We start from the raw sequence: 14,437 nt of genomic DNA on the forward strand, positions 1-14,437 counted from the left end.
TCCTGTGTAGAAATATTAACTTTACAATAGAATACTTTAAGGACATAAATATTATAAATACATTACTTCTGTTGAAAGCATTGTATAAGTAGGGTTTTTTTGGTTAGGTCTGTTTGTAAAACACTGGCACAAAGATTCCAGGGCAGAGATTTCATAATTGAGTAATTATAGGAAAAAATGAGGATAAAATGCTACAATTTTTCACGTTAGTATTTTACTTGTTCTAAGAAGAAGAGCTGCATTTTTTAATCCTTTGAATATTAATGAAGTTTGAAAGCATTTAGATTTATTTCCATTTTATACATTTATAACAAATTGCAGTGTTTGACTTTCATATTTAAGTCAGTCTTTTTGTTTTTGTAACTCTTTTTCTCTACAAATATTGGAGCTAATTTTTGAATAAAAGATATACCGTTTTGCAAAGAATAGGGTTTACTAGTTAAAAGAAATGGGAAAGCCTAAAAAGATAGTTATAACTTTCCTACCTATTTTGTAGAGGTAAAGAAAGCTAAGAAATATAATAAGGCTTACTGTCTTACAGATTACCTTGTGACCCTGATAGTCGTAATTATATGTATTATAAATTTGCAAATTATCTGGTTTTCATGTGGCTGATTTTTAGTACTTAGAATTTCTTTAATATTGAAATGTAACTTTTGTTAGGGCCTATTGTGCTTTGGTTTGTTAATAACCTGTATTACTTCCTAAAAGTATAGTAATTTTTCAAGTTCTGTGTGTTGTCTTTTAAGTTACATAAACAATATAACCCTACTGAAAAATACATATAAACTTCATATTTCTATAGAAAATAAATTTAACAGTGTTTGATTTCTGTAATATTTTGGAACTGCTTTTAATTCCTATCTCATTGGCGTGGTTTTTTTTTTTTTTGTACCATTTGTTCACTTTTGTTAGAAAGGCAGATTGCCAGACATAAAGAGAAACAAAGAGAAAGATCTTCCATCCTCTTTCCCACTCCCCAGATGGCTGCAATGACCAGAGCTGAGCCAATCTAAAGATAGGAACAAGGAACTTTCTCCAGGTCTCTTGCATGGGTGCAGGGTCTGAAGGCTCTGGGTCATCCTTTACTGCTTTGCTGTGCCATATGCAGGAAGCTGGAAGGAAAGTGGAACAATTAGTACACGAACTGATGCCCGTATGGAATCCCGGTGCTTGCAGATTTGACAAACAAATGGCAGAGCACATAGAATTGAGGTCTAAGAGTGGCTCTGGGAAGTCCTCTTCCGTTCCCTGATTGATAAATGCTGCTTTTGACATTTTCTGTTCTTTTATTGTATGAGTTGGGAATGTCCAGCCAGATTAAGGCCTTTGTATCATTTGGTGAGATCTTGCCAAGGCAACCACAGGCAAAAATTGAAATTCAATAAACCCATAGCAGACTAATTTTTAAGTGGATAATTTTGTATGGCCTGCGGAAGGTGCTACAAATATCCAGATGGTCCTTGGCAGAAAAAAAGATTATCCACCCCTGCAACTATTCTACTGTCATTGGTCTTAATATCTTCTAGATTGAAACATTCTGTTGTCTTTGCTATGAGATTTCCTTTTAGTTCTCCCTACTTCCTAGTGATTTTTTTTGTAACTTTAGAAATTGTGTTTTTTTTTTTTATAATCAGGCCCTTTTATTTAGTTGTCTTTTACAAGGATGTGTTTCTCTTTATATAGACCGATCCCTACATTCTTTTTCTTTCTAAAGATTTTTTTTTTTTTTTTACAAAGTCAGATATACAGAGAGGAGGAGAGATAGAGAGGAAGATCTTCTGTCCAGTGATTCACTCCCCAAGTGAGTGCAACGGCCGGTGCTGTTACGATCCAGAGCCAGGAGCCAAGAACTTCCTCCGGGTCTCCCACGTGGTGCAGGATCCCAAAGCATTGGGCCATCCTCGACTGCTTTCCCAGGCCACAAGCAGGGAGCTAGATGGGAAGGTGGAGCCGCCGGGATTAGAACCGGCGCCCATATGGGATCCTGGCACATTTAAGGCGAGGACTTAGCTAGGCCATGCCCTCGGGCCCAGATCCCTACATTCTTAAGGCCCAAAAAGAATTTTACTCATTGAACTTTTTGTTTCCTAAAATATTATGATATTTTGGGGGTGTTTTTTTTCTCTTCATGTTGCGGGCTTTTCTCACAATTATCATTGGCCTGTTCAAATATACCATGTGTTTACCTGGAATTTTTGGTGTTACCCATATGCAAATGTAGGACTTTCTCAGACTGATTTAGTCATTATTCTTACTACTTCTCCTTTCTGAATCAAGAATTTAACTGAAAACTTTTTTTTCTTTGATGAATCCCTTTTGCTTTTCTTGATTTTGTGGTATTACACCATTTTTTAAAATTTTAACAGATTCCCATGGTCCAGAAATCTGTGTTAATTTCATTCTAATAGAAAGTGTTTGATACACTTCCCTAAATTAAATATCTCAATCTTTCCTTGGCATTTTTCTTCTGTAATGTTATTTTCCTCATTGAGTATCTTATCTTGGTGTTGCCTTTGAATGTCTTAGTAGACTTTTATATATTGTAATTTGAATATAATAAGTGAATGATCGCGTTTTTTATTTTTTAAGTGGAATGTTTAATGTTGAGAGAAATGAATCAATGATTAAATAAGTAGATGATAGGTTTTCTTAAAAATCATATATTAATTTAAAATTCTATGAACCATCAGTTGCCTCTATAAGTTTCTAATATTAGTTGAAAGTCATTTTATAAGAGACAGGGAATCATATTCAAATCATTTCAAATGAAAACCAAATTGATTGACAATAACCTATAGATATATTTCCCTACAAGTGAAGTAGATGTAGTATACAAATTACATAACCAAAGTCTACTTTTCGTGTTTGTCATTCTGTTTCTCTGTGTCTACTTCATGTTGACTGCTTAGGACTCTTGTTAAAGGGTAACTCTAAGTTACCTTTTTCCTAGTTCAATAGGATCAAAAACTCAGTCTTCTTAACTAACTAAAAGAAAAATACTATTGTTTGTTACTCAGTATTCTACCTCATATCATCCATGTGCCAGTCATTGTTGCAAGAAAATTTCATTAGATTGATCAGGCTTAGATCATGTGTCATTTCTGGAGTGAGAGATGGAGTCAGTACTGTTAGGACAACATTTTCTGAGAGTGAGGGTGATAAGGCTGTTGGTAGATAAGTGAGTTAGGTCTGGAAGGTAAACAGCAACATGTTTCCTAAAAAGTGGTGTTTCAGCCTTTTGCAGACTTGGAAACCATCCTCGATGATGATTCTTTTATTATTTCAATATCTTCCTCCTTTTCCTTTCAATTTCTTTCTTTCTGTGATGTTTCCTTCCTAACCTCCCCATTCTGTCTTTCTTTCTTCTTTGTCTTCTTTCAAAGACTTGGCCATTTGAGCCACAGCAGTGAGCTTCAGTGTTTAGTTGCTCATGATTTGTCCACATTAATATCATTTGTTGGTGAACTCAACAAGTTTCAAAATTACTTGTTATTTTACTACAAATATGTTGCTGTTTCTATATTTTCTTCTTCATAAAAAGCATCATTACTTACCTTATAACCTTATAACCTACAAAACCTGAGCCTCACTACTGGATTCCAACCACAGTACCTACTAGGTTACTAGAACCAGTGACTTCTAACATCTAGCACTTCAGGAACGTGAGACTTACCAAAATCAGCTAACTAGTCAGCTTGTCCATGATCTCTTCAGGCCTCTGCTACACTAGTATTATCTGTTGTACAATAGTACATTAGTATTGACTATAATGTCTTCCTTCACAGATTTTAATGTTATTGAGACACAAACAGAGATGCAAACACAAGGTAATGTTGCCCTCAAAGTATGCAATAAAGAGTGATAGGGATTCAGAGGCCAAAATGTTCCTGTATTGGAGAATCAAGAGACGCAATGAGATACTGTATATTTGTAAACTTGGAGTATTGCTCAGATCTTTTTAAAAATGTCTATTTATTTATTTTTTGAGAGGGAAAACACACTTATACACACACACACTCAGTGTGGTGGTGGAGAAAGAGACTTACACAGAAAGATTTTAGCTGCTGATTTATTTTCTAGGTATTTGGAACTGAAGTTTTCCATGTGAGTGAAAAGGATCCAACTGCCTAAGCTGACATTAACGTTTAGCTGAGATGGGAGCAGAGCTAGGACTCAAGCCCAGGCAATCCAGCATCAGAAGTGGGTGGCCTGTGTGTCGTCTTCATTGTTAGGTCAAATCCCCACCTAGATTGGTTGGATTTTGACAGAGGCATGCTTGGAAGAATGGCTAAACAGTGTTCCAAGCAAAGAGTAGAGCTGAGCTGTGTTAATCAACTTTTTGTCACTGTAACTGATTACCTAAGACAGCTGCTTTTGTTGGAAAGAGGGTTATTTTGGAGATCCATCATCCCTAACGTTGAATGAGGCTGAAGAAAGGCGGTGGCAGAACGTGTGAGGAGGAACAGTCATATGGTGAGGCAGACACTAGAGAGAGAACAGCTGGATCCTTCCCGGACTTACATAACCAGTCCTCTTGTAAGACCTGCCTTCTCTGATCATCCCTCTTAGAGGCTTAAAGACCTCCCAGAAGCCGTAATTGGATCAAACTTCCATCTTCTTTGTACCATACATCTATGACTTTGAGTCCTGACCATCTGCAGGTGATCAGGAGCCATATCCTTTCAAATCAAGGCATTATCCAAAATTTTAGAATCAGGAAATTATAGGATGTGTTGGGAAAATAGGAACTATTTTAATTTAGCAAGATTTCAGGGATTTATGTTTGCTTTTGTTTGCTTGTTTATTTGAAAGACAGTGACAGAGGGAGTGGAAAAGAGACAGAGTAAAAGGAATTTTTCATGTGCTGGTTCGATCCTCAAATGGTCACAACAGGCAGGACTCTGCCACGGCAAAGCCAGGAGCTTGGAATTGCACCCAGGCCTCCCTCTTGAGTAGCAGGGCTACAAGTATTTGGGCCATCCTCTGCTGCTTTCCCAGGTTGGATTGGAAATAGTATAGCTGTGAGTTCAAATAGTACTCACATGGTAGCTGAGTCACTAGTAGTGGCTTAACCTTATGCACCACAATGCAAACCACTAGATTTTAGAATTTGAAGAAAAATGAAAAGTGAGTCTATAAAAAGGTATTGAAATCAGCAGCATGTGTTAAGTGCAGCTCGAGGATTGCTTAGGCGGTAGAAAGCCTGAGAGGTAGTATTTTCCAGATTCATTTTATTATTTTTTTAAAGCTTTATTTATTTTTGTTGGGGAGTCATATTTACTGAGAGAAGGAGATAGAAATAAAGATCTTCCATCCACTGGTTCACTTCCCAAATGACCACAATGGCTGGAGCTGAGCCGATCTGAAGCCAGTAGCCAGGAGCTTCTTCCAGGTCTCCCATGTAGGTTCAGGGTCCAAGGCTTTGGGTCATCCTCGGCTGCTTTCCCAGGCTACAAGCAGAGAGATGGATGGAAGTGGAGCAGCTGGGGCCACTATCAGGTGTTCTTGTGGGATCCTGGCATGTGCATGGTGAGGATTTAGGTACTAGGCCACTATTCCACGCCCTCCAAATTCAATTTAATGGGTCACAACCATTTTCTTCTCTTCTCTTTTCTCTTCTCTTCTCTTCTCTTCTCTTCTCGTTTCTTTTCTTTTCTTTTCTTTCCTTTCTTTCTTCAGACCAAAGTAAAATAGAAAATATTGAAGCACATTGTACTTAATATAGGTAATTAATTATTCTTTTGTGTACCATTGCATATGTGTTTCCAGACATATTTCTGCTAGCATGTCACATTAGGGGTGTGTGTGTGTGTGTACATGTTTTATTATGTTGAGGAATTCTGTGGTTAAATAAACCCCACCTTTTGCTTGGTATCCACTTGGTGTCTTCATTTATTCACCTCATTAAATGTAATATCATGTTTCCTTTAACCTTTGAAAAACATTTTATTTCTCTTAAAGTACTTAATCTACCTTGACATAGAAACACATGTTTCTTTAAAAGTTTCTGTGGGTTTTGTTAAGGAATATTGAGTAATGTAAGGGTAACAATATTGTATTTCATTCTTTTCTGTTTTTTTTGTTATAACACTCCAGTAAAATTTGTGGACTGTATCAAACATTATGATGAATATTAATCATATAGAATTCAGTTATTCCGTTAGTAAAATGTAGATCTAACTTTCCTCTTATGTATCTGTTTTTGAGAACAAGCAGAAACATATATGAGAACATTAGGTTTCTATCATGAAAAATGCTGTATACATTATCCTTTTTTTTTTTTCTCAACTTGTCAACCTCATGTCATTCTCAGGTCTTTCCTTAGCTTCCAAAATTATCCAGTAAAGATGTCATTTTTTTCTATCACATACAAAGTTCTGTTAGTGTATTAGTATTCATTTGTAAATGCAAATGTCATTCTTCTTGACTTTATTAGTAAGTTACAGCAGAGAAGAAAAAGAATGATAATTGTTCGGATTTTGAAATAGTTTTTAATGGGACAAATTTGTATCAGATTGTTAATTTAATATATCCTTCAATGTTTGACCCACCTAAGTCATTTTTGTAATTTTTCAATTAGGTAATTAAGCCTTTGAAGAGATGTGGAATTAATACTTTCTATCCAGTTTCTAAATGAGTAAATTGAGGCAAGAAGCATTTTAAAATTAGATGGTTATGACACTAGCTGATTCCTGTATCCTAACTCCCACTGCCTTTATTCCATACCTGGTTCTTCTCCTGATCCCAACTTCTGATAAAGTGCACTGTTGTGGCAACAAGAGCTGGGTCCCTATCACCTGCAGAAGTGACCTGGATTGAATTCTCAGCTTCAAGCTTCTCAGGCCTAGCCGTGGGTCTCTCTGCCTGTCTATCTCTGTATCTCTCAAAGAAATAAAATACATTTTCAAAATTAAAGATGTATGTTTTTTATTTTGATGTTGCAACTGTTTTTGCATCCAAGTTCTTCTATTTTTACTGGTCATATAGTCTGGTGTTGATCACAGAAAGCTGGTAAGAGTGAGACTTGTGGACTTTAATAGCAGATAGTGGGATACTTTAACAAAGGAGCATAATTTGGAAGGGAGAGGTGTTGTTGAATTCCTTGGTGCTCTATGCACATTTTTTGTATATGTAAACTTTTCTGGGGAGATGTCCAATATTTATCGTATTTTTCACAGTGGTCTCTTCTTAAAAATTTAAGAATTACTTTTTAAAGCATAGACTTTAGAAAACGTTTTGGCCTGATAACACTACTGACTGTTTGAATCAGGATTGGGTTGTTTTCTGAGCTTTTAGCGCCTGCTGTTCTGTGTGTTGTGAGATCAGAGGGGGCATTGCATAGCATCCAAAGAGAGAAGTGTAACATGTGGCTAGCATCTGAGTCCAAACAAGGTACTCTGTGGCTCTCAGAAAAGACACTAAGAGCATCTCACAGAAAATGGTATTTAAAATTTAGGTGAGAAATGATGAGGACCATAGAAGGGCAACAAGCATGGAGACCTGACTGGTTTTTAAATAGGTTTTAGGATTTCATGTTTTATCATATTTAGATAGGGGTGCAAAAGCTATTGCTCCTGAATTCTTTAGTTTAGTATTGCTTTTAGTTGCATTTGTGAGGAATTTTTCTGCCTTCCTTTACATAGTTATTTGCACGTATAAGTTTAAGGGAGCCTCGCTGTTAGTTTATAACATCTTGAAGTTAGGGACTGTGAGTTTCAACTGTTGATACTCTGCAATAACCATGTCCCTTGTTGTTAGGAAAGACTTAGAATTGTTGTGATTGTTGCTGTATATTTGCTCTAGGGATGCTGTTGCTTTTGAATATTTTGTCAAATCACATAGTTAATTTTATAGTAATCTAAGAATGAAGCTTCAAGATTTGATATTTTTGATACTTTTGGTTTACTGAAACTGTTGGACAGTTTCTGTTGTCAGAACACTATAAGTCATGCAATTCACTTCACTTTTCTCTTGGTGTTATTGAAAAATCCAACAAGGAGGAGTAATTATTAAACATGTAATCAAAGTGATCTGTGTTCTCATTTCAGAGCTCTCAGAAGAAGTTTAGTTCATGACTACTGGAAGTATGATCTAGGTTATTAGTCCCATGGTAGACCATAGAAGTGTTTGTTAGTGATTCAAGATAAGATATATGTAGAAGCTGAAAAGCATTTAGGAACTTCAATGGTAATTTGAAAGGGTAATTTCATAAATTGACCAATAATAAATGTCACCTTGCATTTTGTATCTTTGAAGATTATTCTTATTGTAATTCATTTTTATTGTATTTCAGAAAAGATTGTATTATTAAAGGTTTGGAAAATTTTTTTCAGGGTGATGCTTAACATACTTTGAGTAGGGTTGATCTAGAAGTAGTGATAATATCGACCCTTTTTGCTTTGCTCTCTCATTACAGCTAAGTTGCACACACCAGCTGGGTGCCCTGTGATCCTGCATATTTTTTATACTGTCTGGGGATAGTGTCAGATCCCACAGATCGAGGGCTTAGTCCCCAAGACTGCCCACCTCAGATTCGTGCCCAAATCTAGTCCTCCAGAAATTCTGACCTACTGACTGCAGATTGCAGTTCCCATGCCTCCTCTTTAAGCTGGTTAATCTGACAGAGCATCTCTCAGAACTCACAGAAACACAATACCTACATTTACGGGTTCATTATAAATATTGCTTTAAAGGACACAAGCAGGTAGCCAGATGAGTAGCTCCATAGGATTAGGTGTGCAAACCTAAGGAAGTGTAGCTCTTACTGTCTTGTGAGGATGGGCATGTCTAGCAGTGGATGAACCTCTGTTTGCCTTTCTGCAGTTTTCCACATATTCCACTATCCAGAAGCTCTCCACACCCTGCTTTTTGTTTGTTTTGCTTTGTTTTGTTTTCTGAAGATGTCACTGCATAAGTATTATTGAATCATGGGCAATCCTATCAGAATGTGATTAAATGAAAAGAATGTGATTTACCGCTAGCAGACTCAGTGGATAAATCCAGCAAGGCTCATCTGTTCTTGACTTCCCTGTGTATCGTTCCTCCCTTAGCATGTTTTCAAATGTTCAGAAGTTTACCTTCAAATGGGGATGCAGGTTTAGCATATGAGCAGATATTTTTTCTGAGAAATAAATTCAAATGACCGAAAAAATGTTCTACCTCAGAAACTAAAACATGAAGTTATCACTTGAGTAGAAATAAGAAATGATACTCGGTCTGAGAAAGTGGTACTCCGCGTACTGTCAGCAACATTGTAAATTGGTTCAGACGGTAGAATAATTTGGCAGAACTCATCAGACACCCCGCCTTTACCAAGCAATTGCATTTACGGGAATCTAAACTAGGAAAATAGCTAAAACTACACTTGAAAATTTTTAAGTAATTGGCAATCTAAATTCTGATGTATCCATAATGTGGAATGCTGTGTAACATCAAAAGTGAAGCTGCAGATATACATCTGTACTTAGCATTAACAGTAGAATCTGTTGCCAAGTAGTCTGTGGGGTATCAAAGTTAGTTTCATAGAATGTATTTGAATAAGTCTATGCATAAAAGAAATCTGAATGATGTATCTTACATCTGAATGTGGATAGTATTAAAGAATATGCATTTTGCACATTTGAATATTTTCTATTTTTTCCTAATCAACATGTATTTGAAATTTCTTTGTTGAAGATTTGGCCTCTATTAAAAATGTACAGAATAGTATAGGGAGAAAAGAAACGATAATCAACATGAAGTTGGTCATTTCCTTGGTTCTTTCTGAAGGTTCAAGAGGAGCCTGTTTTTCTTTCAGAGCCGGTTCTTAAAGCTGTGTTTTAAAATTTTTTTTTTTCCTGCAACAAATGCCTATCGTTTTCTAAACAAGAAAGCCAATGTCTCAGTCAAGTTCGTAGAGTTATTTTCATTCACTTATGGTCCTGTTGTGTTAATACTGAATAAGCAGAGACAGCCTGACTGGTGGTGAAAGATGGTAAGCCAGCCTCAGGGCTTTCTGGTCAGTCCTAAACCTCTGACTGCCACGTTTTCCTAATTTCCCATTTCCAGGGCATCACTAGAGTGACCTTGCTGGCTGAATATGATGCTCTGAATCTCCAAGATTTTCACATGCATTTGGAAGTGGGCAGCCAGGCAATTGTTTACAGCACTCGAAATGAACTGTGCACTCACAGCAAGTTTGATAAACACACATTTCCTCCTTTTATCAGTGAGATTGCAGAATGTGAAGTACGAGTTTCCAGTTTTACTCATTCCCCCTCAACCCTTTTCCTGTTTAAAAACTTAGACATACTAATTGGATTCTGATATGTCCCTGTTTTTCATTCTGCTTACTGGTAGTTGACGGCTTATCCCTGTGCTTACCTAGGCAAGGTTTGGCAAATCTTCAAAAATAAACTTTCCATGCATTCATTCAGCTTAAAGGAGTTTCATCCCAAGGAATGTAATGTGAGCACTAATTAACAGTAATGACTGCTAATCACTTTGCTTTTTATACTCCTTTAGGAGCACTGCTATTATCCAGTGCAGTTAAGTAAAATGCTTGTATATGAATCAACAAAGCTGCATCCTTTTAGCATCTATTGCTCACAATCAAGCTTTGCATAAATTTGAGTTAACTAAAATTGATTTTAATATGCTGTGTTTTTCCAATAGTAAACTTAAATATCTAGTTAAAAATCTTGGCTATTAAAATCACCACCTGATTTCTTTCTGCTGCGATCATCTTTGTGCTAGGTCTTCTGAGTTTACAACACTTTCTCATAGATTTCTTTGAGATTGCATGACTTTATAGTTACACTAATACTTTTATTTTGCTGTAAGTACTTATTTTCTCAAATCAGGGAAAAACAGTAGGCTTGCTTTAACTCTTTTTGAATGTGTCTGTTCAGTTCCTGGAGGATCTGACAGATTCTTTAAATCATTTAATCCTTTTTAGAAATGTGCATTTCTACACATGGTTGTGTATTCAATAGTCATTACAAAAGGTTAGCTTATAGTACTTCTTTTTTTAAAAATTTTTTTGGGGGAAAGTCAAATTTATATAGAGAAGGAGAGACAAAGAGAAAGATTTTCCAGCCACTGGTTCACTCCCCAAGTAGCCACAATGGCCGAAGCTGAGCCATCTGAAGCCAGGAGCCAGGAGCTTCTTCTTGGTCTCCCACATGGGTGCAGGGAGCTTTGGGCAGTCCTTGACTGCTTCCCCAGGCCACAGGCAGGCAGCTGAGTGGGAAATGGAGCAACCAGGACAAGAACTGGTGCCCATGTGGGATCACAGGGCATATAAGGTGAGGACTTTAGCCATTAAGCAACTGCTGGGTCCTATTGTACTTCTAAGGTGGTACTACAAAGACTGTTTACTTGCATTCAGCACACCTGTAAATGGCCATGCCTCAAAAGGAGACTAAGCAAGACTGGTAAATTAATAACTTAAAGAAACCCTACTCAGGTTGCATTCTGGTTAAGTTAGTAAGTTAAATCATTGCAGCCTGTAATAGTTACTTTAACAATGCTTTTGAATTTTATTGGCTGAAAATAATTTGTTAAATTGGGACTTTTACAATACAATTAAATTGTACGTACCATGTAAAGCCCTTCTTTTCCTTTGGATTTATGAGTAGGATCAGTTGTTATTGAAGTATTTGTAACAGTTTCACAGTTGCACACTTTGATGTCAGAGAAGGTGCTAATCTCTTAGAAGTTTGAGGTTGACAAAATGAGTTGTGTACCCTTTTTTTCTTAGGAATTTGGAATTGTATAGTTAAAACTTTGATTTTTATTGTGGAAACTATGTAAAGGTTTATTTTCTTACCATATATACAAGTTGGTTTGGATCATGATGTCTAATTTTTATAGCTAATATTGTTAGTTCTTCAGAGGTTCAGCACCTCAGAACATTTGTTTTAATCCCACAGTGAGATAATTTATCCTTGAGTTTTGTAGTATTTATAAATAAATATTTAAAATTAAAAATTTTAAATTCAGAGAATTGTAAGAGAAGCAAAGTGAAAAAGGAAACAAAATGAGAGCTAAATTGGATGCTATCCAGATGTAATTCTAAGATTTGTGTGTATTGTTTCATGTAACTTATTTAAGATCGTGATACTGTTTGCATAATAGCATCATATATATTTTTGGAGCAAAAATTTGCTTTTCTACTTTGAGTTTTCATGGGTAATATAATTATGTCCAAAAAAAGTGGACATTTCAGTTTTCATTTCTTTTTTTTTTTCTTTTTTCAGTATTTGCTTTCATTTGAAAGTGATTGATCAGTGGCTGTCATTTCATCCAAAGAGGGGACGAATGGAATTGCCCTTTTAGACAAAAGTATGCAAACAGACTGCATTCTTTCTGGTGATAGAATTGCAGAAAGATTGCAGGAGGTGCCACATTCATTTTCCCATTGATTGTGAAGAGGCTTCTGCCACTGGGTGCTGTTTCCAAAGGATAAGGAGGTATGGTGATGAGTTACCTCTCGCAGAAAAGCACCACAATGGCAAAATGTGTGCAGCGCAGTGCTCTCGCTTTGACAGCTGTTTTTGTGAAGTTTTTTTCTCCCCATTGACGTCCAATGTATTTTAGGAAAACATACATTTTGGCTTTTTTTTTTCCTTTATGTAAGACTTAGATTTCTATGTGTTTGACCTGTTTGCGAAATTATACATTATAGATATTTTCTTTTCCAGGTTTCTATTGTAATGCTTCAAAGCTGATGCAACAGTGCCCTCTATAGTCCCTTAGTGAATAGTAGATGGATACAGATGATTTGGAATATTCAAGCTAAAAAGCAGGATATTATAATTTAATTTTTGCTGTAACAAGAGATCCCTTTCTCCTAGGTAGACATTCTTGTTTTTCACTGGTGGGTTTTCTTTAAACAAAGGGAACAAAAGGCCATTCTGAGTTTTCATTTAGAATTATTAGCTACTGCCTGTTATCCAGTGGTAAATCTCAAGTTTTATCAGGCATTCATCAGAGTAATATGAGATAGAAGGAATCTTATAAGCTGTACTGTCTCTTCATGGGTTAGGTATCCTTCTAAAGTTCAACTCCAAAAGGAATATTTAAGAATTAACTATTTTCCTTAGTATTTATTTCTTCTATTTAATTTGGATCTGAGTTGGCCTCCTAAAACTTAACTTTCACTTGTGCCTGAATTAAATAACCCAGGCTTTGTACATGACATTATATTAATTCAAAACAAGGGGATTACACAGTAACTAAAGTGTTTGTCACTCATTAGCATTGATTTAATTTATAGAGTTCCCTTCTCTTTTTTGGTTACCTATTTGTATAGGCTGATAGCTAAGTTATTCATTATAAAACACAAGAAGAGGTGAAGTTATTAATTGATAATAAAGGCAAACATTTTATTCAGATACGATTAGAAGAAAAAATTTTTCACAGATCAAGTTTATTTTCTTTTCCTAGAGTGTTTTAGTAAAAGGGTGTGAGCCAAGGTTCCAGTTTCTCCATGTATTTCCGTGTAGTGTTGGGCATATTTCTTTTTTTTTTTTTTAAAGACTTATTCATTTTTTTATTACAGCCAGATACACAGAGGAGGAGAGACAGATAGGAAGATCTTCCGTCCGATGATTCACTCCCCAAGTGAGCCGCAACGGGCCGGTGCGCGCTGATCCGATGCCGGGAACCTGGTACCTCCTCCGGGTCTCCCACGTGGGTGCAGGGTCCCAATGCACTGGGCCGTCCTCAACTGCTTTCCCAGGCCACAAGCAGGGAGCTGGCTGGGAAGTGGAGCTGCCGGGATTAGAACCGGCACCCATATGGGTTCCCGGTGCCTTCAAAGCGAGGACTTCAGCCGCTAGGCCACGCCGCCGGGCCCAATGTTGGGCATATTTCTTAACCACTGAACCTGCTTTTACATCTGTTAAGTGTAAGTAAAAATAGTTTATGCTTTGAGGTTTTTCTAAAGTGTTAGAGATAATGTATATAAATTTACCAGTCCAGCATAAACGCTCAAATATCATAGTGCTTTATATAAGACATTTTTAATGTAAGATATAGAATATACTTAGTGTATATTAAATGCTAGAAGTCAGGTCTGGCAGCTTGTGGTGATTTGTGTGTCACTACAGTCCTTCGTAGTGTGAACTGACAGAATGAGTTGTGCATCAGCTTGCAGCTCCTGTCACCCTCGTTCGGAAACTTCTTAACTGTGCTATGTTGTAGATGCGTATGCACACATTAGTAATTGGAAGTATGTTGAAAACTTCTGGGAAAGTTAAAGTGAACAAAATTTAAGCATTTTCCTCTTTTGGTATATTTGAGAATGTTTGGTTTTTTTTGTTTTTTTGTTTTTTTTTTTTAAAACCTGTGTTCTGTGTAAAAGCCTAGTGCCCTTTGTGTTTTCTAGATGTGTGATATTCGGCTTCTCCATCAGCTAGAAATAAGTCAGAGGCATCAAGTGATGAAAGTA

General features: G+C 36.4%; 1 protein-coding gene across 2 annotated transcripts in view; it reads left to right on the top strand.

Moving 5' to 3' along the window:
• The window catches only part of DPH6 (diphthamine biosynthesis 6), a 138,853-nt gene that overhangs the window by 7,685 nt on the left and 116,731 nt on the right, over nucleotides 1–14,437 (top strand). Inside the window, exon 4 of one of the 2 annotated variants that reach the window (XM_058666101.1) lies at nucleotides 10,051–11,075. The exons of the other annotated variant lie outside the window; for it this stretch is intronic. Coding sequence (XP_058522084.1) covers nucleotides 10,051–10,308 — 258 coding nt within the window. The 3' untranslated portion in view covers nucleotides 10,309–11,075. Of the gene's footprint in view, nucleotides 1–10,050; nucleotides 11,076–14,437 lie in introns of those variants that run through there. 2 annotated transcript variants of the gene reach the window in all.

The sequence above is a fragment of the Ochotona princeps genome, chromosome 6 (assembly GCF_030435755.1).
Source record: "Ochotona princeps isolate mOchPri1 chromosome 6, mOchPri1.hap1, whole genome shotgun sequence".
NCBI lineage: Eukaryota > Metazoa > Chordata > Mammalia > Lagomorpha > Ochotonidae > Ochotona > Ochotona princeps.